This window comes from Papaver somniferum, chromosome 5, assembly GCF_003573695.1.
Source record: "Papaver somniferum cultivar HN1 chromosome 5, ASM357369v1, whole genome shotgun sequence".
NCBI lineage: Eukaryota > Viridiplantae > Streptophyta > Magnoliopsida > Ranunculales > Papaveraceae > Papaver > Papaver somniferum.
Window position 1 is genome coordinate 28,552,019 of NC_039362.1, and position 25,444 is coordinate 28,577,462.

Consider the following 25,444-nt stretch of genomic DNA (forward strand, 5'->3'; position numbering starts at 1 on the left):
ACATATACTATTTCACTCCCCATATAATTGCCAAAAAGAATCTCGAGCCACTGCATTTGCTGCACTGGTTTAAGCTGCCTGTGATATATTATAGATGTACAATAATCTAATTAAAAAATTTATTCTGAAATCAATTCTTTTTCTATTAATCAAACAAAGAATAATTGTTGTTTTTTTGTTTTTTTTAATACAAAAGATTGAATTGTTCTCCGAGCTGAAAAGCATTATCAGGTCTCGAGCTGAAAAGAGCATTATGATCAGGTCTCGAGGAAAATATGAAATCGTATTAGGCACCCAACTCAAAACCAAATTACAGAAAACATAATGAACAAATTACTTGAAGATAATCTATCGTGCAATATCTATATGATTCATCTTTACCGAGTGGCATTTTAGTTTACTAAGTAGAAATCTTTTCGTAATTAGGTATGAGGAGGTTATCGTGCAACCACAAGGACAAACGCAACACAATCAATTAAAAACCTAAAGAGAAAAAGAAGAAGCATTTGCTCCAACGGCTCTTCCCTTCAACTTGCTGGCAATCACTCTAGTCTAGAGTGAGTCTCTCTCTTCTATGTTAAGGAAACACTTAACACAAGTTACGTAACACTTCTTCCATAACCTTACAAGCACAACGAAGAATACAGCCATCTAAAAGCACCACTTTTTTACACTTTTGTTTTCTCATTCAATCCAACGTATAGAAATGCGCCACGTCTTCATAGAATCAAACTTTTTCTTACTTCTTTATGGACCTGTACTTTTTTTTAACTTTCACTTTCATGGCTCTTTCCTTAGCACCTACTCTTCTCTCTTCATGAAACCCTAGACAACAACAGAGAAAAGTTTCATCTATATAAACCCACCAAAGCTTCATTACTCCTTCATGCCAAATCACACAATTTACTGTCTAAACTCATAACATCAAAACACACATTCAATTATTCTTTTCTCTTATACATTTCATCTCTTAATTATAACTGTAACAGTTGTTTCATTTTCTCTGTTAAACACCATGAAGACTAGAGCTTCAAATTTCTTGAAACAAATACTCAACGTTTTGAGTACAGTTGTCAAGGCAAAATCATTGGCTATAAAGACGAAAACCAGTGCCATGAAGACAAGACTCTTGATCTTCTCTTTGTTGAAGACAAACAGGAAGGTATTGGTTGGTAATATCACTCATAAGATTCATGCTCTGATTAGCCATCTAGACAGCAAAAAACACGACGACAACAATGCAGTCGACGAAGATAAAAGCAAAGCTATTGTTCTCTACAACCCAAGTTGTACCACAGCCGAGTTAGACTACTACTACTACAACAACGAGGATGATGATAAGTACCCGGATCTAACTCACGGTCTGTTCGACCTCGAGGATGATGATTTCGTGGACCAAGCTGGGTCAGTTATAGATTTGGTGAAGAATGCTAAGGAAGAAGATGGCAAGAACTTTAGTCTTGAAGACGAGATTGACACCGTTGCCGACTTGTTCATAAGAAGGTTCCACAGACAGATGAAAATGCAGAAACAAGAGTCGTTTAAGCGCAGGTATCAAGAGTTGCTTGCAAATGAACCGTTCAACTAAGTATTAAGCTGAGTACAGATAAATAAGTCTGAAGATCGAGGCGTCTGAGATTAATACGTACAAAAGAGATCAATAGCTAGTGGTTTTTTAAAAAACTTCTATTGATCTGTGTCTATCTTCCCTCAAAATTCCAGTTCCATTTAATGCATGGACGTAACTTTTTGAATATTAGTTTGCAGTAATACCAATCAATGGTTACTAATTAGGATTTCTTTCAATGAGCACAGTGAAGATTAAGATGATCATGCAGCATGACAATCAACTTATACGTAACCAGACAACCAAATAGGCATTGGATGTGATGAGCAGCGTGGATAGTTTTAGTCCTTCAGATATGTCTGATCTAGTTAAACTGAGCTTGTATACTTAACAAATTTATCTAAGTATTTATGTATGTGTAGATGACAACTGAATAAGCTATTATTAAGCTTTTACAGTTTTCCTTTTTGGTCTTTTGGAATCTCGGACATGTTCTCTACATGGTGTAATAGCTATAAATGATTCTAATGTACGTATGGCATCGATCCAACCATTTTCATCTTTCCGTGTTCTTCTTCAATATCTGAACTGCCCGACTAGTCTAGGCTTTGATATGGTGTATCGATTATGACCATCCATATTCGAGGGTGATTAATAAGTCAGTCCAAGGCAAGTGCTGGCAACTGCAGCCAAGTGCAATCAATACAATTCATCAAGGACGACTTCCTCAACCAATTCAAGCTACTTCCTCAATCGATTCGAGATGACTTGACAATTTCAGAGGGAATTCAGACCTGTGACAACGCATCCTAGCTGTAGAATATCAAATCCATGTAAATCCCCTTGTAATCTCTTACTTGTTTAGATTAGGCCGTGAGTATTAGGGTCAGTAGTATATATATACCTCTGTAACCTTGTGTTTATTATATATAATGAATGAATCTATGAAGTCTACAAATTTCTGAGACTAACCAAAATATCCTTTTTAGTTTGTTATGATACCGCAAAGTAATCAAAATAGTAAATGGTACGGGCTCTAGTCCTAAACACAGTATACAGTGACAAACGCAAACTTGAGAACTTCGTCATGAATGAAGAACAGTTCCATTTTATTTATATACCAACTATTGCATTTATTCTCTCTTCAAAAATTCAAGTAAATGAATCATGTTGTACAAATCATGGTAACATGTTAATGTGTAGATTTTGATTTTGGAAATGTACTGATTCACTCGTCCATCCCATGCTCGCTACAAGGAATCAACATGTATGCATCAAATATGCATTATATTCTGTAAATTTAGAATGAAATGATAGCACATAAAACGGAGATTAAAGCACTTATCTGACCTGACAGCAGTTTTCCTCGGCAATAAAACCCAACTTATGTAAGGAAACAAAGAAACCCCTCGTTTAAATAGGATTTGAACCCCAGATCTCTTGGTACAGCCACCCAGTGCTCATTCACCACTACTTTCAAAGCTAAAATTGAATATTTGGCCAACAGCTTCTAGAGCAGAGATATTCCAACTCTCGCAATGTCTAAAGATCTATCAAAGACCAGAGCAGACATGGTTAGCATACTGAAAACATCAGCCTATGTAAAAAACATTTTGAGGTACAACGGGAATGTTTCTCACTTTGAACTCATCATTCAAGTCATAAACTGTACTTCCTTCTATAGAAATCAGAGGCCTCCATGGAAGTCTCAGATAGGTTCTGCAAAGGTGAAACCAATAGAAATGTAAACGAAGTTGTACGCAATAAACCAATTTAAGCTGACGGAGTTACTGCCGCTCAAAAAAAACAAACTGATGGAGGCGCTGGCGAAGAACCTTAATTTCCATGTTGCTAGCACATAATTTACTTCGGAACTCATATCCTGCATGTAAATTTGCATACATACATGGGCATGAGTAATGATGAATGATGGAAGTTTTACCTCCAAACCTAAAATTACTTAAAAGTTGGAAAATAAATTCATAAAATGACATGCTATTGTGCAGCTACTCCTGATGAATTGGGAACAATCCCATTGGAGAATATTCTTCAGACACCAAGCACAGGGTAAAGATATAAAGAAACCAACAGCATGCAGGAATTATCAATCATTAGAGAAGAATTGCAAAGAACAAGTTTACGTACAAATGATACCCAGCCTATCAAGAAAAACAGAATAGTGAGATTTTTTTATTATTTATTTTTTTGAAGCAGAATTGTGAGATATTTGAGCTACCTTAATTTATTGGAACAATTAAGTTTCCTTGGGAGATGTTGTCTAAGAGGTTGATGTGAAGAATGTTCTTACCTATTACTACTACTACAATGTAGTTATACTAAGGATGTATGGAGTTTCTGTCTCCAACGGCAAATGTAAATTGGACCAGTCTCAGAAGTAGCTTCAAACTGGTTTGGACAACAGGGGTTTCTCAAATTCGGTAGTCATAAGCTCATTCGAAAATTAATAACAGTAGTTACTTTCTGGTCTATATATGGTTGAATGAAATCAAAAAATTCTCAAAGGGAAACTGAAGACGCCCTATAATCCGAGCATAGACATTCACAATATGACTTGCCCTCCTGTCAGCTCTAGAGATTGAAGAACTGATTTAGCAAATGCATTTTCTAATTGGGACTTCAGTCTTACTGCTTGACTTAGTTGTTTTTCTCTTTGTTCTTTCTTGTTTCTCTCTGTATTTTTTATGCTTTTTGTTGTTTCATGGTCCACTGCTTGGGGCCCTTTGCGTCTGTTTTCCTTCTTCTTAAATAAACTCTCTTGCCGAGAAATGGAAGAAAAAAAAGTTTCATTGAACAGTATTGTGATGATAAATGCGTACCTTCTCAATCCGTTGTAGTACAAGTGAAGGAGAGTCGAAAAACGGCACAAGCAACTTCAAATTGCGCGAATAGAGATCTCTACCTGAATAACTCCATGATGTAGATGGTATTAGATTGTTGCTCTTAAATCTCTTTTTCAGTACAGATAACATTAATATCAACCAAAACCCTTCAAATGCCACAGCTAAAAAAGATACAATGATAGCATCTTCCATATAAAAGCAGTAACAACAGGTGAACGTCAAACAAATAGAAGAATAGTCCGAGAGACCATGGAAAAATCCTCATATTTCCATTTGGATTCATCAAAGACAAGCACAGATCATAGAATATTATTGGGAACCCGGTGCTTCAAAGGGCTTGGAGGCACTAGCACTCCTCAAGGTCAGACTACTCCAAAAATGTCATTTGTCACAATGCATAATTAATGCTTTCGATACAGTATTGTTAGCTACTTATGTGTGCTAGTGGGTTTATAATCCACGCCATACGTTCTGATACAATTGAAAATGAAATTGATTACAGAATTGTAGCCATTACTCTTCAAAATGTTGTACTAGCCAAACCATCTTAAAAGAAAAACGGAGAAACTATTAGTAACTGGAATGGCTTACCACTGAATTTAATAGTTGGGTCTTCAAAGATGCAATCTTCAGTATAAATTGCCGAACTAAAATTCCCTGTTACACAATTAACATAATTTCAGTTTCAAAAATTTTGTTTGTCACCGTACATCCCTATTCACCACCCAAAATAGTTGGATTCCACATTAAGCCCTCCAGGGATTTGTTTCTGCATAGGATTTGGGCGTTTCTCTTTAATTTTTGTGTTCCTTATCCAAAACTGACACCATAAAATTAAACCAGATCCTCAATACCTGTAAGAAAATAAGCCTTCTCATAATCTGATTGAAGGATCGACACAATATCATCTATACCAGAAACCAAAGTTTCATCTTTCTTGACATTATTCACAGTAGTATCCAATCTGCAAATAAAAATCGAATACGAAATCCCAAAACAAAACTTATAAGTTATAACTGAACTCCTCAATAATTGACGAGAATTAAGATAAAAGAGTAAGAACAAACCCTTGTTGTAAATAAGTCCGGTTTGGATTGCTTGGAGAGAAAATTCTAAGAATTTCTGTAATCCCACTCACTGCTATCTTTAGAATACACGGAGCTGTATCTCTTCTTTTGTTCTTTGAACTAGCCCAGCATTGAAACCTTAAATTCTTTTACAACAACAAAAAAAAAAGACAGGATGAGACAAATTCATCACATAATTACAAAAACCCCCACAAAGAAAAAAATACCATGTGAAGAACGGAAGTGTTTCACACTCACACTTGCAGGAGAAGGTTGGGTTGAGACTCGAATACAACAGATTGCTGCCATTTTTATTGTTTCTTCCGAATCTTCCCACCCACTTGTTTTGGAACTCAGGCAGTAAATAGAATCTCAGTCATACCGACGTGTCACTTAATTAATTGATGGTGGTTTATCAAGAGAGAGGCGCTGTGGTGGTCGCTGGAAAAGAAGAGAGTACCACATAACTACGTTAACTTAATTAAGGATATGTATGAGGGAGCTGTCACTCGTATGCGGACTTGCGGCCGAGTTTTCAGGGATTTTCCTATCAAGATAGGGCTACACCAAACATCAGCTTTGAGTCCTTATTTATTTATTCTAGTGATAGATCAATTTTTTTTTTTTCATGAGAAACACACCGATTCATTAACAAAGAAGAAAAATACATACATCCTCTATGGATTCTTTCCTCATTAAACTGTCCAAAAAAGGAGGAAAAGAGACCCAAATATCTTTCAAACTAAACTTCCTAACCCGACGTGTAAGCCGGTCAGCTATCTTGTTTTTACAACGCTTAATATAAACCAGCTTAAAACCAATACAACTATAAAAGGAAATCCGACCGTCTTCCAAGATATCTCTGCATCTCCAGTCCACAGCACCATTGCCTCCATTAACAAAATCTACTAGATGAAGGCAACCGCTAACAAACAGAACTTTAGACGGATTCAACTCTTTTGCCCAGGAGATTGCCAAAATTAGAGCAGTCGCCTCAGCACCAACTGCGTCTATAATCAGTCCAAAGTCTGATCTATACCTCTTTACTCTACCTGCAGAATCACAGAGAATCATACTCACACCCATGTTAAAATTCTTGAAAGAACCATCTATGTACATGATATAATCAACAACCTGAATAGATGTTTTCACATCCATTCTAATAGATTTAGGAAACTGAGGAGGGCAATAAAAGTATTGATCAATCTCTTTGTATCTGAAATAACTCTATCAAGATTTATTGAAACATTCCTAAAGACCACATCACATCTTAATTTCCAAATGCACGACATTACAATAGCTCCAATACTTGGCCAATTTACTACATAGGGAGAAGACCTTAAGTCTTTATCAAACCACCAGTGAAAGATATTTTCAATCCAAGAATAATCAGAAGCTATCAGGTGTTGAAGAGATAAAGCAAACTAAATATGAGAAGCAATTGGACAAAGTATGAACAAGTGTAGAATAGATTCAACTTCATGTCTACAAAACGGGCAAAAATCATCAACATCAGAACTATAAAACTTAAGGGTAGCATTTACTGGCAACATATTAGCAAAAACTTTCCACATGGAAATTTTTATTTTAGGAAGACAATCTAATGACCAAACTTTTTTCCAAAAAGAAGCATCTTCAACAGAACTATCATCATTCATATAAACCCTATAAGCTGACTTGACAGAGGATTCACCATTCTTAGTATGATTCCGCAGAATGTTATCCTTTTTACATGAGTTTATTCTAAGAGACCTAATTCTAATAACATCATTCGGAGAAAATGGAGAAGTTAAGAGGCCAATATTCCAAGAATTGTTCTGAACATCCGTTAATTCATTAACAAAAGTGTAGTCATTGAAATTCGGATTGACAGAAATAGGCGGAGAATTACTATAAGGTAAACCGTTATAATTCCATATTCTCGTAGATGTATCATCATTTATTTTACACACAATATTAGCTTTTAAAAAGACCAAACTCTTAACTATACCTTTCCAGATCCATGAAGAAGTGATGGATCAAGTAATGAGGGACATACAAGGTGAGATCCCATGGTGTATGCTTTTTCCGGACGATGTGGCGCTGATTGGAGAGTCCAAAACAGATGTGGAGGAGAAGCTTGATTGCTAGCGACAAACTCTTGAATCGAAGGGATTCAAACTTAGTAGGACCAAGACTGAATACCTAAGGTGCGACTTCGATGATCCCAGACCGGATGCTGGGGATGTTTTGCTCGACGGACAAATAGTGCCTAAAAAGGATTCCTTTAAATATCTGGGTTCGATGATCCAAAGCAATGGGGGGATTGAAGAGGACATTCGACATCGGACCCAAGCAAGATGGGAAAAATGGAGATTGGATAAAGGTGTATTATGCGACCGGAAAGTCCCCCTTAAGTTGAAAGGAAAGTTCTAAAAAACGGCAATTCGACACGTGATGCTTTATGGCGCTGACTGTTGGGCGACGAAGGATCGGGACGCCAGACAACTGAGCACCACTGAGATGCGTATTCTGAGATGGATGTGCGGACACACGAGACACGATCGTATCGGGAATGATTACGTTCTCAAGAAGTTGAAGGTAGCACCAATCAAGAGGATGCTAACACAACATCGGTTGCGTTGGTTTGGGAACTTACGCCGAAGACCCCCTGATGCGTCGGTTCACGTAGGACGCATTTTTCGTGGAAAGGGTAGTATAAAACGTAGAGGCCAACCGAAACTTACGTGGGATGAATCGGTGAAGCATGACTTGGAGAAGCGGAATTTAGCTGAGGAAGATGCATTGGATAGACAGAAGTGGAGAGTTGCGATTCACGTGAAAGAGGTAGGATTTCTTTCCCAGGATTGAGTTGGACCGTGTGGGTTTGTTCGCGCACAGCGTGTCCATTCAGAATGATTTGTCTCGGGAGCTCGTGCTTCTCTCGTCATTACTGACATGAGTTGCTAGTCCTTCCTGAGACGGTTGTTGCTCGATGGACAATACGTGATGGCGTATGAGTGGTGTTTGGTTTTTAAGTGCTTGTCGGCTCCCCATCACGTGTGGTGAACGATAAGGCCGATTACCTCTTCATGCCCGTATCGTGCCCAATTTTGGTTCTGACCTTTCCTATTTTATCAAGAAGATATAGATGGTGCCTCATTTGTTGCTTATTCTTACTCATCGTTGGGAAGATAGATCTTTCGCGCACAGCGTGCCCGCTTGGAACAACTTGTACCTGGTGCTCGTACTCTCCTGGCCTTAAAAGCTTGGCTGGCTTGTCCTACTGGAGACGATTGTTTCTTGATGGACAATACGTGTTGGCGTATGAGTGGTGTTTGGTCTTCGGTGCTGGTTGGATCCCCGTTCCACGCGGCGACAACATGTCCGACTACCTCTTCATCTTCTTCCCTGAGTCGTCTTGGAGAAAGACCCGTTTGGTCCCTGTGCACATTGGTCGAATAGATATCGACTATTGTCCTTTGAAACGATGAACATGTGAAATCATCCTAGAATATTGTGAAGTGGGGGGACTCCCTCCTGTAGCTATGCAGGCCGCAGGATCGTGAAAGGGGAGACTCCTCCCTGTAGCCCTGCATGCCCTGGGCAGGGATATAGTGGGTATGTTATTTTAACGGTGGCGAATGGGTAAACCCTACTAAAATGGTGTGACACTCCCTGTTCCACCCGCGGCACGGAATGTGCCAAGGATTTACTACTGTCTTTGTACATGTTGCTCAGGCTGGCGAGCCGGCGTAGAAATTTAGCCGTATTCTGGAGATAAGATCTTATGAGATATTATCTCTGCCCTACATGGTACTTGATACTGGAAAAGGGGTTCGGTTATCGGTTTATCTTCGCTTCGGTGGTCTTAAAATCCGGACTCACCAGGTCAGTCAGACTCTTGAATCAAACATGAGCAGAAAAGGTAGCAAATCAAACCAACTGAAATGGAAATGCTTCCCAAAAAAAAAACGGAATTTCGTGATATGAACTTTGAAATAGACTAGGAATATGTGATGAGTTGTGTGTAATGATTTAACCAATCCTATGTACTTGTTTCTACCAGGGATAAGTTAATTAAACGTCAGTTTAATTGGGTGTTTGGATGTAGAAATCAGTTTGCAAAAGTGAGCTTTTTTGTGAGGTGATATTAGGAATGTCAATGTTTGTCAAAGTCAATGAATATTGACTATGTCTTTGAGGTCAATGGTCATTGAAAAAGTCATGTTATTCAGACAATGTTAAATATGTCTGCATTCTATTGTTTGTATACGTTAATCTTTACATTGAATATAATTTCTCTTTTTTTCTTTCATCTCTGATTTACAACCTTGTTTTCTTGATTATCATGAGAATATGTCAATTCTCATGGTATCAGACTAAGTAATGATCCTACTTCAATCAATAATGAAAGCTTAGTAATTTCTTAACAATTTTCAACTTTTAAGAAAATTTAGGTAATACATATTTAGAAATTTTCCCCAGTCCAAATTTAGGGTTTATCCAAAAAATTTATGGTAACTACCAGATTTGGTACTTACAACAACAACAACAACATAATTAACAATAACAACAACATCAATTACATTGAGATTCAAGCAAATTTGCAAAATAGTTCATTCAACAATGAGATGTCGACTTCCGCTGGAAATGGTAATTCTTGCTCACCTCTCTTTACGAATATTACGAACTTTGTTCTATGAAATTAGATGGGTCAAATTATTTGTTATGGCGTATCAATTTGAGAGAATTTTGGTTTCTGCTGATCTTTTTGGTAACGTAAATGGTGAGTTAGTAGAACCACCACAAAAGATAATTGTTGATGGTGTTGTGATTGTAAGTCAATAATGAGTTTCATGGAGAAAGTTAGATCGATTTGTCTCAACGTGTCTTAAAGCAACCTTTACTGCAACAGTGAGTGGTGATGTTCTTGGTCTTGCAACATCAAAAGAAATATGGGATCTTCTTGCAACAAGTTTCCAAACCCGATATTTTGCTAGGAAAAATATGCTAACAACACAATTGACAATTGCATGGAATTAAAAAAAGGGAAATCAGTCTATTATAGTATACCTTCAAAAGATAAATACCATAGTTGATTCATTAGGAGCAATTGGAGAAAAGTGAGTGATGTGGATTTAGTGATGTTTACCATAAATGGGTTAAGCAGTGACTGTGATATTTTTGTGATCTCTTCACAAAATAGGAAAAAATCATATAATTTTGGTGAGATCTGAGCAAAGTTACTGTGACATAAACAATTTATGGCTGAAAGACAACAACAAAATACCAACATGTACGTATGATGAACAAAATACCACTGCTTTGTATATAAGAAACAGTTCAAATGGCTATAACAATAACAGAAGAAATGGAAATGGTGGAAATTACAGGGATAGTCAATATCATCATGGATCTAGTTCAAATGGGTCTATTGGGTTTAATTCAAATTCTAATGGAAGACCTTATATAGAGTATTCTAAGATGTTCTGTCAAATATGCAAGAAAAACGGACATTTGGAAACAAGGTGTTTCTTCATATATCATCCCCTATTAACTGGTTCTTCAAATAATAATACTCAAGCACACTTTGCAAACACTGATAATGGAGCAACATTTTCTACTGGAACAGTGAATAATTCAAATTCTACTCAACAAGCTTTTACAGGAATGAATGTTAATAATGCTGCAGTCAATGATGATCCTTCTTATTCTTCAAATTCTGTGTGGATTTATGATAGTGGTGATTCAACACATATGACTGGAGACAGGACATTGCTTAAGACTACTTCTAATTACAAAGGAAAGGAAAGTGTCATGATTGGTAATAGTAAAAAACTATCCATTTATCTTACTGGTAGTACTGTACTTAATACACCAAAAACCAGTTTTAGGTTAGATAATATTTTTCATGTGCCATACATGAGACATAATTTATTATCAGTAGCTAAGTTTACAAAAGATAATGATTGTTATATCGCTTTTGATTTTTTTGGATATCAAATAAGAAGTTTGAATGATCATGTTTTGCTAGCACAGGGTAAAATGGTCAACAATTTATATCTTATTACCTCTACTATGATGTAATTTTCATTTTCATCTCTTGTTGCTTCTTCTAATATTTGGCATAATAGGCTAGGTCCATCATCCAAAATTGTCCAACATCTTCATAATCATGAAAACATCATTCTTAAATTATCAAATTCTTTTCTTTCTTTTTTTGTCATCCTTGTCAACTTCCAAAGAGCAAAAGACTACCTTTTCAATTATCTACTTCTCATGCTTCTTCTCCACTTGTACTAGTTCATTGTGATGAGTGGGGTCCTGCTTCTGTCACCTCATTGGCAGGACATATATATTATATACTTTTTATTGATGATTTTAGTAGATTTCATTGGATTTGTCCAATGTAACTCAAACTGAAGCTTTACAGCGTTTTCAACATTTTAAAAATTTAACTGAAAATCTATTCAAAACAAAAATAATAGATTTTTAAACTGATAGTGCTAATGAATTAGTTAAAGGTCTCTTTAAAACTTTTTTAGAGTCTTCTGGAATTAAAATAAGAATACCTTGTCCTAAAACCCCGTAACAGAATGGTCTTGCTTAAAGAAAGCATAGACACATTACTGAAATGGGGAATACCTTATTTTCAATGCTTCTTGTCCAAAGAGTACTGGTATGATGCATTTTGGTAGCTACTTATCTTACAGACAGAACTCCAACTCCCATTCTTAAAGATAAATCTCTTTTTCAAATATTGTACAATGAGTGTCCAAATTATCCGTATTCTGAAAATGAGTTATCCTTTTTTGGGTCATTCAATAGTTGATAAATTATCTCCAAAATATGTAAAATGTGTTTTCATTGGATATACTACATAAAGGTTACAAGTGTTATTATCTTATTTCTAAAAGAACATATATCTCTAGACATGTCATATTTTCTGAAAATGAGTTTTAGTTTGACCCAAACTCTTCTTTTAATTCTCATACTATCAGTGAGCTTCCTTTATCTTCATTTGATATTACTCATCCTTCAACTATTATTACAAGATCTAAAAGTGGAATTTCAAAACCAAAATCTTTTCTTGATCATGTTTTGGATCATTTTGTTAAACATCCTCTTCCTACTGCATTTGCTTAATTACTAAATACTTCTAAACCAAAAAGTTCCAAGATGGCAATGCAAGATCCAAAATGGCAAATTTCAATGAGGGTGAAAATGATGCGTTACAAAGAAATAGTACATGGGATTTAGTTGATCCAGAACCTAATATGAGTGCACTAGGTTGTAAATGGGTGTATAGAGTAAAATTAAAGTCAGATGGGACACTTGACAGATTCAAATCAAAGTTATACTCAACGAGATGGAGTTGACTATGATGAGACTTTTAATTAGTCATGTAGTAAAGTCAACAATAGTTAGAATAGTTTATACATTGATGTTAATAGAGGGTGGCCAATAAGACAATTAGATGTTTACATGGATATTTAACAGAAAATGTATGCATGAAACAACCACCGGGTTTTGTTAGCTCAAAATTTCCTAATAAAGTTTGTCATATGAAGGAAAGTTTGTATGGTTAAAGCAAGCTCCAAGAACTTGGTTTCAAAAGTTTAGATATTCTCTGATTTCTTATGGTTTTGTCAGAACAACGTCAGATTTTTCTATGTTTGTTTATGTTGCTGGTTCAGAAATGATGGTGTTGTTCTTATATGTTGATGATATTAGCTTAACTAGTACTTCAAATGCTTTTCTTGATCATTTGGTTCAGTTTTTAATTAAGTTCTTTCTTTGCAATGAAAAAATTGGGTGATTTGAATTACTTCTTAGGCATAGAAGGCTTTGAGGACATCAAATGATATTTTGTTAACTGAAAAGAAGTATAAGTTGAGTTGTTGGAAAAAACTAAAATGACATAGGGTAATCCTTGTAGTACTCCAGTAGCTAAAGGACAAAGAGTGTCTATTAATAAGGAAATTTTGTTATAAGATGTGTCTGAATATAGAACCATAGTTGGTATGCTACAATATTTGTGTTTGACAAGACCTGAAATTTGTTTTGGTTTAATTATGTAAGTCAGTTTATGCATGCTCCTACAGATGTTCACATGTTGTTAGTTAAAAGAATACTTAGATATTTTAAGGGTACTATTGACTATGGTATTACTTTAAGGAAAGGAGATACTGAAAATTTAACAGCTTGTACTGATTCAGATCGAGGAAATTGTCTTGAAACAGCAAGATCAACAAGAGGTTATGCAATTTTTCTGGGTAATTCCTTGATTTCTTGGTCAAGTAAAAAGCAACCAACTGTCTCAAGATCTACAGCTGAAGCAAAATAAAAATATCTCTCTGCTGCTACTGCAGAATAGGAATGAATTTCTTTATTCACTGAATTAAACATTCCCTTAAAGCTACCTATTACTATTTATTGTGACAACAACACAAGTGCAATATACTTGTCTGCTAATCTTGTTTCTAAATAGAGGACAAAACATATAAAGATACACTATCACACTATCATGTTCAACACATAGATTTGGAACATCAATTAGCATATTTGTTTACCAAAGGGTTATGTGCTCCTGTACTTTTCTTCTTCAGCAATTACTTGGGATTATTGTTTCTGCAGTGAGTAATGATTGTGTATTTACTTAAACATTGTCTATAAAGAGTACTGATGTTGCATCTAGTTCAACTGAAAATTTTTAGCTTCTTGTGTATGGCAATTTACTTTCACAAGTCATATTACTTCACCTGCTAAAACTAAACATGTTTATTTCTATTTGTCTTAGGTTGTTGTTGCAGTTTTACTCCTTCTTATGAGTTGAGTCTTTGTTGTTTGTCAGATATTCAAATTGTATAATGCCTGCAACTATCAGTTTGAGGGGGGCTATTAGGAATGTAAATGTTTGTCAAAATCAATGATTATCAAAGTCAATGAGTATTGACTTTGTCATTATGTCTTAGAGGTCAATGGTCATTGACAAAGTCATGTTATTCAGACAACATTAAATATATCTGAATTTTATTGTTTGTGTACGTTAATATTTACATTGAATACAATTTTTTTTTCTTTCATCTATGTTTTACAATATTACCTTCTTGATTGTCACGAGAACATATCAATTCTCAGTAAAATAATTTTGCTTCTGACTTCTGCTTCTGGTATCTAAAACGCTATAAATGAATAAACACCGAGTAAATAAAAATGGAAGTCTAACTTGTAAATTCTAAATATTTTTCAATTAATTAATATTACTCCATCATTAGTTTCAAGACTTACACAATAAAAATTTAAACAACGACACTAATAAAAATTCCAGTTTATCTTGAGTTTCGTAGCTATCTTCACTTGATGTATCTTCTATTCAACGCACTCGTAAACTGTTTTTCCTTTGTTTTTGTAACTTTGGTTGTCAACTTTCGAAACTCGAATTATTTTTCGCTTTTTAGCTGATCATTTTCCTGGATTAACTTCTAATGGGATCATCGTTAGAGCACTGCTCGGTCGAACTCACAAGCGTTGTTATCTCAAGCTTGTTTGTCAAGTTTAGTTGTCAAAACTATAAATCTTGATTTCTAGTCTACTTATACCTATGTCTTGGATTAGGATAGAAAATGTGTAGTTGAGCTTTAGACTTCACGGCGTTCATCGATTGAAGACGAAGAACTACTAAGGGGAGATTGTGGAACTTCATCGATAAAAGGTATGTGGAGACTTGAACTCATCTATCACTCAGAAGTCTATTTCTATTCTATCTCCTATTGAGACAAAAGTCGTATAGCTATATAGACTTTACATTATACACATTTGATATTTCGAGCTGAGTTTAACTCGCTTACATATTTCTTGATATATGTGTTGGTAAGCTTTCGCTTTAACCAAGTTCAACAGTTGAAGTCCGGGAACTATAGTATGCATACCCGTATGCGTACTGATTCAACTGAGTTCGGTCATGAATGACAGTATGCGTACCCGTTTGCATACTGGCGAATATGATCAAGTCCGGGAACTTAGGTATGCGTACCTGTTTGCATACCTGAGTGGGTTAAGTTCTAAAATTGATGATGTATGTTTACTGATAGGTTTTGTAAACACCTAATTTTGTATCTAGTATTTATGCTTTCTTTGTTATTATTCTTGTGAATCGCATCTCTTATATGTAGTTTTGAGTTATTAGGTGCAATGAAGTCATTGTGTCAAAAGAAGGAAGAAAACACTCATTTGGAGCAAAAGAGACAGAAATGACATTTCACTGGCTCATGATACGCGGAGTCTATCCATGGATTAGGAGGCAACCAGCTGAGCTTGTTTAGTGGCTGTAATTGTGGTGGCCTGTATCATATATTGGGCGCCTTTAGCAATAACATCCATTACCTTATCCTGAAATTCAGAGAAATGTTTTTCTCTTTTCATTATTATCACTAGTTCGACTGAAATCGAGAGGAGAAAGAGAAGCAGTGTTGAGCAGCCGCTGATGCTGAAATCAACAGATCTGTGAAATGATGAGGAATTTCTGCGATCTGCGAAGATAGAAATGACCAAGAAAGATGAGCGACTGTTGTTGGTGATTGGAAACGAAGCAGATCGATAAGAGAAAGGGGTTTGTGCAGATGAAATTAGGGTTTGATTTGTGTGTTCTTCCCTGAACTGAAATGAAGATATGGGTTTGTTGGATTATTGAAGAACAGTGGTGCCATGAGACTGATTGAAAAGAAAATATAGGGTTTGTGAATCTGAGATGGGTATTTCAGTTTTGATGGAAGAGTCTGGTGATGAAAATGAATCATTGAGAGTTCAAGACAACTATGAAGATGGAGACAAAGAAGGCTGTTGTGTAAACATAAGACTGCGGATCTGAAATGGGTTTTGTTGGTTTGAATTACAAGGATTCAGAAGCTGATTTGGAGTTTAAATGGAGGACTGGTGCTGAACTGAGATTACAACACACTTGAGAAGATGGGTTTGATTGAGAAGCTGTTGGTGATGACTCTGCAGATGGGTTTGTGAGTTTTGCAAGGAATTAAACAGCAAGGGACTGAAATTGGTGGTGCGGTGTTAAAAGTGCAGAGGTTAAGAAACTGGTGAGATTGTAATCCCAGATGGAAGCAAGCAGTGGAAATGAGTGTGAGCTGCTGGTCTTGTACAAGAATGCAAGTTGTTGCTGATGCAGTGAACTAAACTGCAGATGGAATACAAGAAGGTGTTGGTTTGTTGCTCATCAGAAGGGTTGTGATGCTATGATTTGCATTGCATTGAAGGCTAGATGTATGTTTAGGACAGGTTGCAACTGCAATGAATGGAACAGAGATTATGGAGTTGTTGAGTTACAGGGAGGAAGAGACGAAATTCAGAAGAAGGCAGTGATGATATTTAGAGGGGTTAGATCTCATTCTTTAGTTGAGGCATTGCAGGTTGTCTTGGATTGGAGCAAGTGCAGGTGGAGTTCAGTTTGCTACTGTCTCAGTGGGGTGGCTGAACTGGAGTTGCCGCAGGACGTGGATTGTGGTGCTATGTAGTGGTAGCTGTTATTGTAGTTGGTGATGAATTGCGGGTGATGCTTGTCATGGCTATATGCTACTGGTGGTACTGATGTTGAGTGACGAATATGAAACAATTGCAGCTGCAGTTCAAGTTGTAATGGCTAGAAGATTGAGTCGATACTGAATTGCAGGCATGAACTGAAATGAGTATTTGTTGGCTGGCTAAGTAACTGATTCTGGTGTTGTTAGCTTTTGGTGTTGATTGTTATTGGCTTGAGATGGTGGTAGAAGAATGCAAGGTGCTGCTGAAATGCAGGTATGGCTTGGAGCAGAATTGCAATCCCTGATGTTGAGTTACAGGTTACAAGAACATGGAACTGGAGGTTCAGCTATTGCTTGATGGAGTTGCGAAAGATGGGTATGCTTCAGATTGGTGTTGGCTTGGGTATGTGAAGCACAGTGGGTGTGCTGGTAGCTGATTGGCAGTTGAGGTTGAAGCTGCAGTTGAAGATTGAATTGATGAGGTTTCAGAAGCAAGAATGGCAGCTGAGCTGAAAGTGCTGGTTGCAGTGCAATTGGTGCTGATGGACATATTTTCTACATGGGTTTTTCTCACTAATGGGCTTATTGGACCACTTGGACTTTGGGCTTTGGAGACCTAGTTTTGGAAAGAGGAAAAGCTACAAAAGGAGAGAGTTTTCTCCAACTTTGGAATCACGCATTATTCTTGGAGCTTTGGTGATAGCTACAACTAGGGTTTGCTTTCGTTTTATTTTTCATCTTCTTCAATTATTTTATGATTATGATTATGATGAACTCCATTATTATGAGTAACCAAACTCAATTATTGGTTATGGGATAAAAGTTGATTTCTCAAGCATGTTATTTAAATCAATGAATTAGTTTTGTCTAAAAACTTTATTGTTTATGATTCATGGTTGATATTGTTTTATGATTTGAATGCTAGTTTGGTTGAGTCCGGAATCAATTAGATTAGTCTTCATCTCTATTGCTAGATTAGGGTTTTCAATATGAAATAGTTGTTTATTCATGATTCTAAGTAGCATAGTACCATTATTACTTGTAGTGATACATCTTTATAATAACATATGAATCATAACCTTTGTTAAAACGAATTAGTGCTTTTACACGTTTGTTTGCATTGATTAGTCTTATTTCATAGAACTTATTGCTCTTAGGGAGTTAAACTTAATTGTGCTTTTACACTTTAGGTTGCTTTCTAGGTAGATTTCACAATAGCATCTTTTAATGTTGTTTGTGATAAAATCGGGAAATAAACGGGATACTCTTGCGATCAAGATATCCTAGGACTTTTAGTAAATGAGAGATTAAAATTCCAATTCTAGTCATTGATGAAAATACATGTTTGTGAATGATACGATCCCATGACCAATATCTTCTCCTTATTGATTATTCAAATTATTTTATTGCTTTTGATTACTTTTATTGCTTTGTTTATTTAGATAAAACAAAAATCCCCTCCTCTGGTTACTTAAGAATCTGAAAATTTGATAACAACAAAAGTCTCTCTGTGGGAACGAACTCTCTCTTATCACGTACTATATTTATATCTAGTTGAGTAAGAAAGTGAATTATTTTTGACGCATACGACAACCGGTCAAATTTTGGCGCCGCTGCCGGGGAGGCATACGGCTTGTTATTAAGTTTTTAGTTTCTTATCATCATTTCTGCTTTCATATTTGCTTTTTGTTTTCTTGTCTTGTTTCTCACTTGTTTGCGAGAATTGTTTTCAGGTACCTAATCCCTGGCTTCTAAAGATTGGAACTATCCAAGGTGCGGGATAGCTACTCGAAGAGGCACAATACTCCAACCAAGTCAAGACACGACGGAAGAACAAGAGTTAGAAGTGGAAGAAGAATTACAACTAGAAGAAGAACAAGAGGTTCCATTTGTAGAAGAACCACTAGTTGAAGAAGAAGAAGCAATGGGTGATGCAAATCGTACACTCAAGGACTTGGCTTCTCATAGGCTTGATGCACAACGGTGGTGTATTGAGACAAACTCAACCTTCGAGATCAAGCCGGGGTTGATTAGAGAGTTACCGAAGTTTCATGGCATGGCGAATGAAGATCCAAACAAGCATCTCATGGATTTCCACAACGTTATCATGGCTATGCTTCCACCGGAGACTAATGCGGATGGAGCAATGTTGAAAGCTTTTCCATTTCTTTGGCGGACAATGCTAAGGAATGGTTGTATTATTTACCATCCGGAAGTGTCACTACATGGAACGGGTTGAAGAAACTCTTTCTAGAGAGGTATTTTCCTGCGTCAAAGGCTACTCAAATTCGCAAAGACATTTGTGGGATAAAGCAACACGTAGGAGAATCTTTGTATGAATGTTGGGAGCGATACAAGAGATTGGTGGCAAGCTGTCCACACCACCAATTTAGTGACGTGATGATAATACAATACTTCTACGAAGGTCTCCAACAAGTGATAGATATCTTCTTGATGCAGCGGGTGGTGGTGCACTAGTGAACAAGACGGTGGCCCAAGCTACCGAGTTGATTGAAAGCATGGCTGCAAACTCGCAACAATTCTACACAAGAGGTGAACCAATGGTTAGGCGAGTGCATGAAGTTACGGATTCATCATCACACCGTGATCAAAGGATGGATAACATGGAGCAAATGATGCAAAAGATGGCTGCGGTTATTTTACCTTCATATGGTGAAGAGTTGGAGCAAGCTAGTGCGGTCTTTCCAAATCAACAAAGACGGTATGATCCCTACTCCAACACTTACAATCCGGGATGGAGAGATCACCCCAACTTTAGCTATGCAAACAAGCAAGGCGCGGTTCAACAACCTACATTCAACCGTTCGGGTGGATTTCAACCACAACAACAACAATTCCAGCCGCAACAACAACAATTTCAGCACCACAACAATCGATGCAAAATCAAGGTTCCGATATCGATGCAAAGCTTCAAACTTTTATGCAAGGCATTTCTACCATGTTTAAGGAAAGTCAACAAGAAACTAAGAGTGCTATCAAGGAGTTGCAGACACAAATGGGCTCCATGGATTGATTAAAATTGAAGGCACAAAATAGTGGGAAACTCCCTTCTCAACCTATCAACCCAAAAGAGGGTGTCAATGCTATTACGTTGAGAAGTGGTACACAACTTGTGCAACCCGAAGTTACTGATTCGGGCAAGGTGGAAACACCAAAGGAGCCGGTTTTGGAAAAGAGGGATGAAATTCCCCAAACACCCGAGGTACCTATTCCTAACTCTAAAACTCCGGTTTCTACTTATGTTCCTCCTTTACCTTTCCCTCGCAGATTTGCAAGTTCCAAGAAGGCGGAACTAGAAAAGGAGATTTTAGACGTTTTAAAGAAGATTCATGTGAACATACCACTCATTGATGCGATCAAGCAAGTTCCCAAGTATGCGAAAGTGTTGAAGGACTTGTGTACCAATAAGCAAAGGCTCAAAGTAATGAAGTGCTAAGTGTGGGGGAGAATGCTTCGGCAATCTTACAACACAAACTCCCACTGAAATGTAAGGATCCCGGTAGCTTTGACATTCCAGTCACAATTGGTAACACCACATTTAACAAAGCTATGTTGGATTTAGGTGCATCCGTTAATGTTATGCCTGCATCTATGTACAATTCACTTGAGTTAGGTCCTCTTAAAAAGGCTGGAATTGTATTGCAATTAGCCGATCGCTCTAATGTTTACCCAATGGGTATTGTTGAGGATGTTCTTGTGCAGGTTAATCAACTTGTATTTCCAGCTGACTTTTGCGTGTTAGAGATGAATGAAGGGTCACCGGACTCGTCTCTTCCATTGCTACTTGGGCGTCCCTTCATGAAAACGGCGAAAACCATTATTGATGTGGAGGGAACGCTAACTATGGAGTTTGATGGAGAAACAATACGTTTCAACATTTTCGAGACGATGAGATATCCTAGATGTCCACTCTTGTTTCTCCATTGATGTTATGGATACATTGGCACAACAAGTGTTTGAATTGAATGGTGATGATGCTTTGGAAACCGTTTTGACTACATCCATGGATAATGGTGTAGAGTGTGGTAATGAAGTCAAGGAAGCCCTTGGTGATCTTAATTCACTACAAGGATGCCCGGAAACTCATAATATCTCTTTATTTCTTTACCATGCAGTGATGAAAAGCTTGTACCTTCCATTGTTAAATCTCCAAAGTTGAAACCTCTTCCGATCACCTAAAGTACTTGTACTTGGGTGAAGGAAGATTTACCTGTGATTGTTTCTAACAAGCTTAGTGAATTACAGGAGCAAAAACTTCTAAGGGTGCTAAGGAAGTACAAGACGGCCATAGGATGGACAATTGCGATATCAAGGGTATAAGCCCTGCCGTTGTATGCACAAAATCGTTTGGAGGACGATGCAAAGCCTACAAGGGATGCGCAACGTCGTTTGAACCCTCCCATGATGGAAGTTGTGAAAAAGGAGATACTAAAGCTTTTGGACGTGGGTGTTATCTACCCCATATCCGATAGCAAGTGGGTGAGCCCGGTACAAGTAGTACCAAAGAAATCAGGTGTGACGGTGGTGGAGAATGATAAGAACGAACTTGTCCCAACTCGTGTGCAAACCGGTTGGAGGGTTTGTATTGATTACAGGAAATTGAATGCCACCACTAGGAAGGATCATTTTCCATTGCCTTTTATTGATCAAATGCTTGAACGTTTAGCTGGACACTCTTATTATTGCTTCCTTGATGGCTATTCAGGTTACAATCAGATTATGATAGCGCCGGAGGATCAAGAGAAAACCACTTTCACTTGTCCTTTCGGTACTTTTGCTTATAGAAGGATGCCTTTTGGCTTGTGCAATGCTCCAGCTACCTTTCAAAGGTGTATGGTAAGTATCTTCTCAGAATATGTTGAAAACATAATCGAAGTGTTTATGGATGACTTTAGTGTCTTTGGTGATTCATTTGACCTTTGCTTGCACAACTTGTCATTAATCCTTGAACGATGTGTTGAAACAAATCTTGTGCTAAATTGGGAGAAGTGCCATTTCATGGTAACTCATGGCATAGTTTTAGGCCATATAATATCTTCTAAAGGCTTGGAAGTCGATAAATCTAAAATAGACCTTATTCGTGCTTTAACCCCTCCCACTACGGTGAGGGAGATACGTCTTTTCTTGGTCATGCAGGTTTTTATCGTAGATTTATCAAGGATTTTTCCAAGATAGCATCACCACTTTGCAACTTATTGCAAAAAGATGTGGTTTTTAACTTTGATGAAAAGTGTATGGCGGCATTCAATCGTTTGAAAGAACTTTTGATTTCAGCCCCTATCATTAAACCACCGGATTGGAGCAAGCCTTTTGAGCTCATGTGTGATGCAAGTGACTATGCGGTTGGTGCGGTGCTTGGGCAACGTGTGGGGAAGATACCTCATGCTATTTATTATGCTTCTAGAACGTTAAATGAGGCCCAACAAAACTACACAACCACTGAAAAAGAGTTATAGCTATTGTTTTTGCTTTGGAAAAGTTTCGCTCTTATCTAATTGGTACAAAAGTTGTTGTCTTTTCTGATCATGCAGCACTTAGGTACTTGCTAATGAAGAAAGAGGCGAAACCGAGGCTCATACGATGGATTTCTCTTGCAAGAGTTTGATATTGAAATCAAGACAAGAAAGGAATTGAGAACACCGTTGCGGATCATTTGAGCCGTCTTGCTGTGGACAAGGAAGCTATCCCATTGCGTGAAAGTTTCCCGGATGAGCAACTATTCTCAATTGCCTTTGGAGACCATGGTATGCTGACATTGTGAACTACTTGGTGTCTAAACAAATCCCAAAGAACTTGTCTCGTGCTGAGAGGGACAAACTTAAGAGGTTAGGGAACCAATACATATGGGATGATCCATACTTATGGAAACAAGGTAGTGACCAAGTATTACGAAGGTGCGTTCCCGAATCGAGTTTAATTCTATCTTGTCTTTTTGTCACTCCTATGCTTGCGGAGGACATTTTGGGAGTAAGAGAACCGCTCACAAGGTACTTGAAAGCGGTTTCTATTGGCCAACCTTGTTTAAAGATGCATATATTTTGTACAACTTGTGATAGGTGCCAAAGAACAGGCAATCTAGGTGCCCGAAATCAAATGCCACAAACTTTTATTCAATTTATTGAAGTTTTCGATGTATGGGGTATTGATTTTATGGGTCCTTTTGTCAACTCTCGGGAATTTTTATATCTTACTTGTTGTGATTATGTTCCAAATGGGTGGAAGCTAAGGCCACCCCGACTAATGATTCTAAAGTGGTTTCAGATTTTGTGCAAGCTAATATCTTTGCAAGGTTTGGAATTCCAAGAGCCATAATTAGCGATGGGGGTTCTCACTTCAAAAACAGGATCTTACAAAGCTTGTTGAAGAAGTACAATGTGTCGCACAAGATTGCAACACCTTATCATCCCCAAACAAATGGACAAGCCGAGGTTTCTAACCGGGAGGTGAAATCCATTCTAGAGAAGACGGTGAATCCAACAAGGAAAGATTGGAGCATGCGACTTAATGATGCTTTGTGGGCTTATAGAACCGCATACAAGACACCTATCGGGATGTCTCCCTTTAGGCTTGTGTATGGTAAACCTTGTCATTTACCCGTTGAAATTGAGCATAAGGCGTTTTGGGCTATTAAGCAATGCAATATGGAGATGGATGGGGCTGGAAAGCAAAGGAAGTTACAACTCCAAGAGCTAGAGGAGCTCGCAATGATGCATTTGAAAGCTCGCGCATTTATAAGGAAAAACGAAAGCATTTCATGATAACATGATTTCTAGGAAACAATTTTGCATTGGGCAGAAAGTGCTTTTGTTTAATTCTCGCTTGCATTTATTTCCGGGTAAATTAAGGTCACGTTGGATTGGACCTTTTATTGTTACTAATGTGTTTTCTCATGGTGCAGTGGAAATTCGTAGCATAGCTACAGGCAAGGAACTTAAAGTTAATGGGCACCGGTTGAAACCATATTATGAGAATTTCACTTCCGAAGTGGTGGAAGGAGCTAACTTTGTGGATGCACTCCCTCTGGAGGAGGCATAGAAAGCAAGGAGATAGTCGGGCTGACGACTTTAAACCAAGCGCTAAATGGGAGGCAACCCATAGGATGAGTATTTCTTGTCTTGTATTTATTCTTGTTTGTTTTTAGTTTTTTTGTCTTGTTTGCATTTTTTTTTCTGATTTCTTGTCATTATCATTAGAATTTCCCACCTTGACTTACTTTGGATGATTCAATTTACATTGAGGACAATGTAAAGTTTAAGTGTGGGGAGGGTGGTTAAGCATTTGCATTGTAAATTTTCAAATTTTCAACTTTTGTGAAATAGTGAATAAGAAAACTCCAACTTGTGGTTAGTTTAGAGTCACATAGTATACATGTCGCTAAGATTACATCGAGATTCTCATAAGAGTGACTGAACTTAGAGATGACAGAGAACATGATCGGGTTTCTTACTTGTATGAGAGTTAAAGTTGGATTTAACCATCCCAGTGGCAAATGAGGTGCAGACTGAATTCGGTATTAGATTTGTGATCCCCTATAGTGGAGACTACCCATGTTACATCATGAGAGGCACCGACCTTCTTCTTTGTACTGTCTAAATATGTGCTTTTAGAGTGTGTGTCACCGTACGTAAACTCCGGGTAGAATGGTGAGCTACCCAACCTCCCACCAATAGAAGCACTATTTTGATCTCTTGAGTGCTATTTTATCAATCATGAATGGTGACATCGAATTGCTAACTTACATACCACTTGTAATCTTGTTCGCAGTTAGCACCATCCACTTTATCTCTCTACACCAACAGGTCCATAGAAACACATCATCATCAACAAGAGGAGCATCACAAATTCGAAGGAAAGTTGAAGACGTTCAAGGTTTACAAGCAACATACAGAAATGAGCAGATTTCAGATTCAAGTAAGCAACAAGACAAGGAGCAGAATTTTTACAAGTTGAAGACTATGTACAAGAGCGAAGATTATCAAGATGAGATTCAAGAAGTTTATGATATCGAGACATACAAGTTGTGAAGAATCGAGCGGTAAAGTACTTACACCATGGCCTTTGTACTTGCATTTTTATTTATCTATTTGTATATATTTTTTCTCTTGTCTAAAAAAAAAAAAAAAAAAAAATTGGGACATGGTCATTGTTTAAGTTTTCAAAAAAAAAATGAAAAAAAAAAAAAAAAAAAAATCATTGCATCATATTTTGGTTTGTTTAGTTCGTTTTTTTTTGTATTCATTCAATAAAGCCAATGGAAGAAGAAATATCCATAATGAAGTTTCAAGCAACAAGGAATTAGAGGAAGAATCACATTGTCAAGAATTTTACGAAGTTCAAGAGTTATCATCACTAGTTGGACCGAAACGAAGAGAGACAAGGATTGAAGACCGAAAACGTTTTATGGATGCTGTG

General features: G+C 37.2%; 2 protein-coding genes across 5 annotated transcripts; one reads left to right on the top strand and one right to left on the bottom strand.

The window, feature by feature from the left end:
* Positions 1–249: 249 nt before the first annotated feature.
* On the bottom strand, positions 250–5,957 carry LOC113281253. Of its 4 annotated transcripts, none has more exons than XR_003326002.1 (9): positions 5,754–5,956; positions 5,496–5,641; positions 5,283–5,392; positions 5,020–5,085; positions 4,405–4,487; positions 3,403–3,449; positions 3,208–3,286; positions 2,918–3,117; positions 250–825 (listed from the first exon to the last, which is right to left on the bottom strand). XR_003326002.1 is itself a non-coding variant. In XM_026529944.1 (8 exons), exons 1-8 carry the CDS (start codon positions 5,723–5,725, stop codon positions 3,028–3,030), a joined length of 624 nt encoding a protein of 207 aa, XP_026385729.1. In that variant the 5' UTR covers positions 5,726–5,957; the 3' UTR covers positions 2,641–3,027. The 4 variants fall into 4 exon arrangements, 2 of the variants coding, with proteins under 2 accessions (XP_026385729.1, XP_026385728.1); XR_003326001.1 differs by lacking the exon at positions 250–825 and adding an exon at positions 2,656–2,817; XM_026529944.1 differs by lacking the exon at positions 250–825 and having other exon boundaries at positions 2,641–3,117; positions 5,723–5,957.
* Positions 859–2,128, top strand: LOC113281254. Its single transcript, XM_026529945.1, has one exon. The coding sequence runs from the start codon at positions 1,016–1,018 to the stop codon at positions 1,586–1,588; it is 573 nt and encodes a 190-aa protein (XP_026385730.1). The 5' UTR covers positions 859–1,015; the 3' UTR covers positions 1,589–2,128.
* Positions 5,958–25,444: the final 19,487 nt, after the last annotated feature.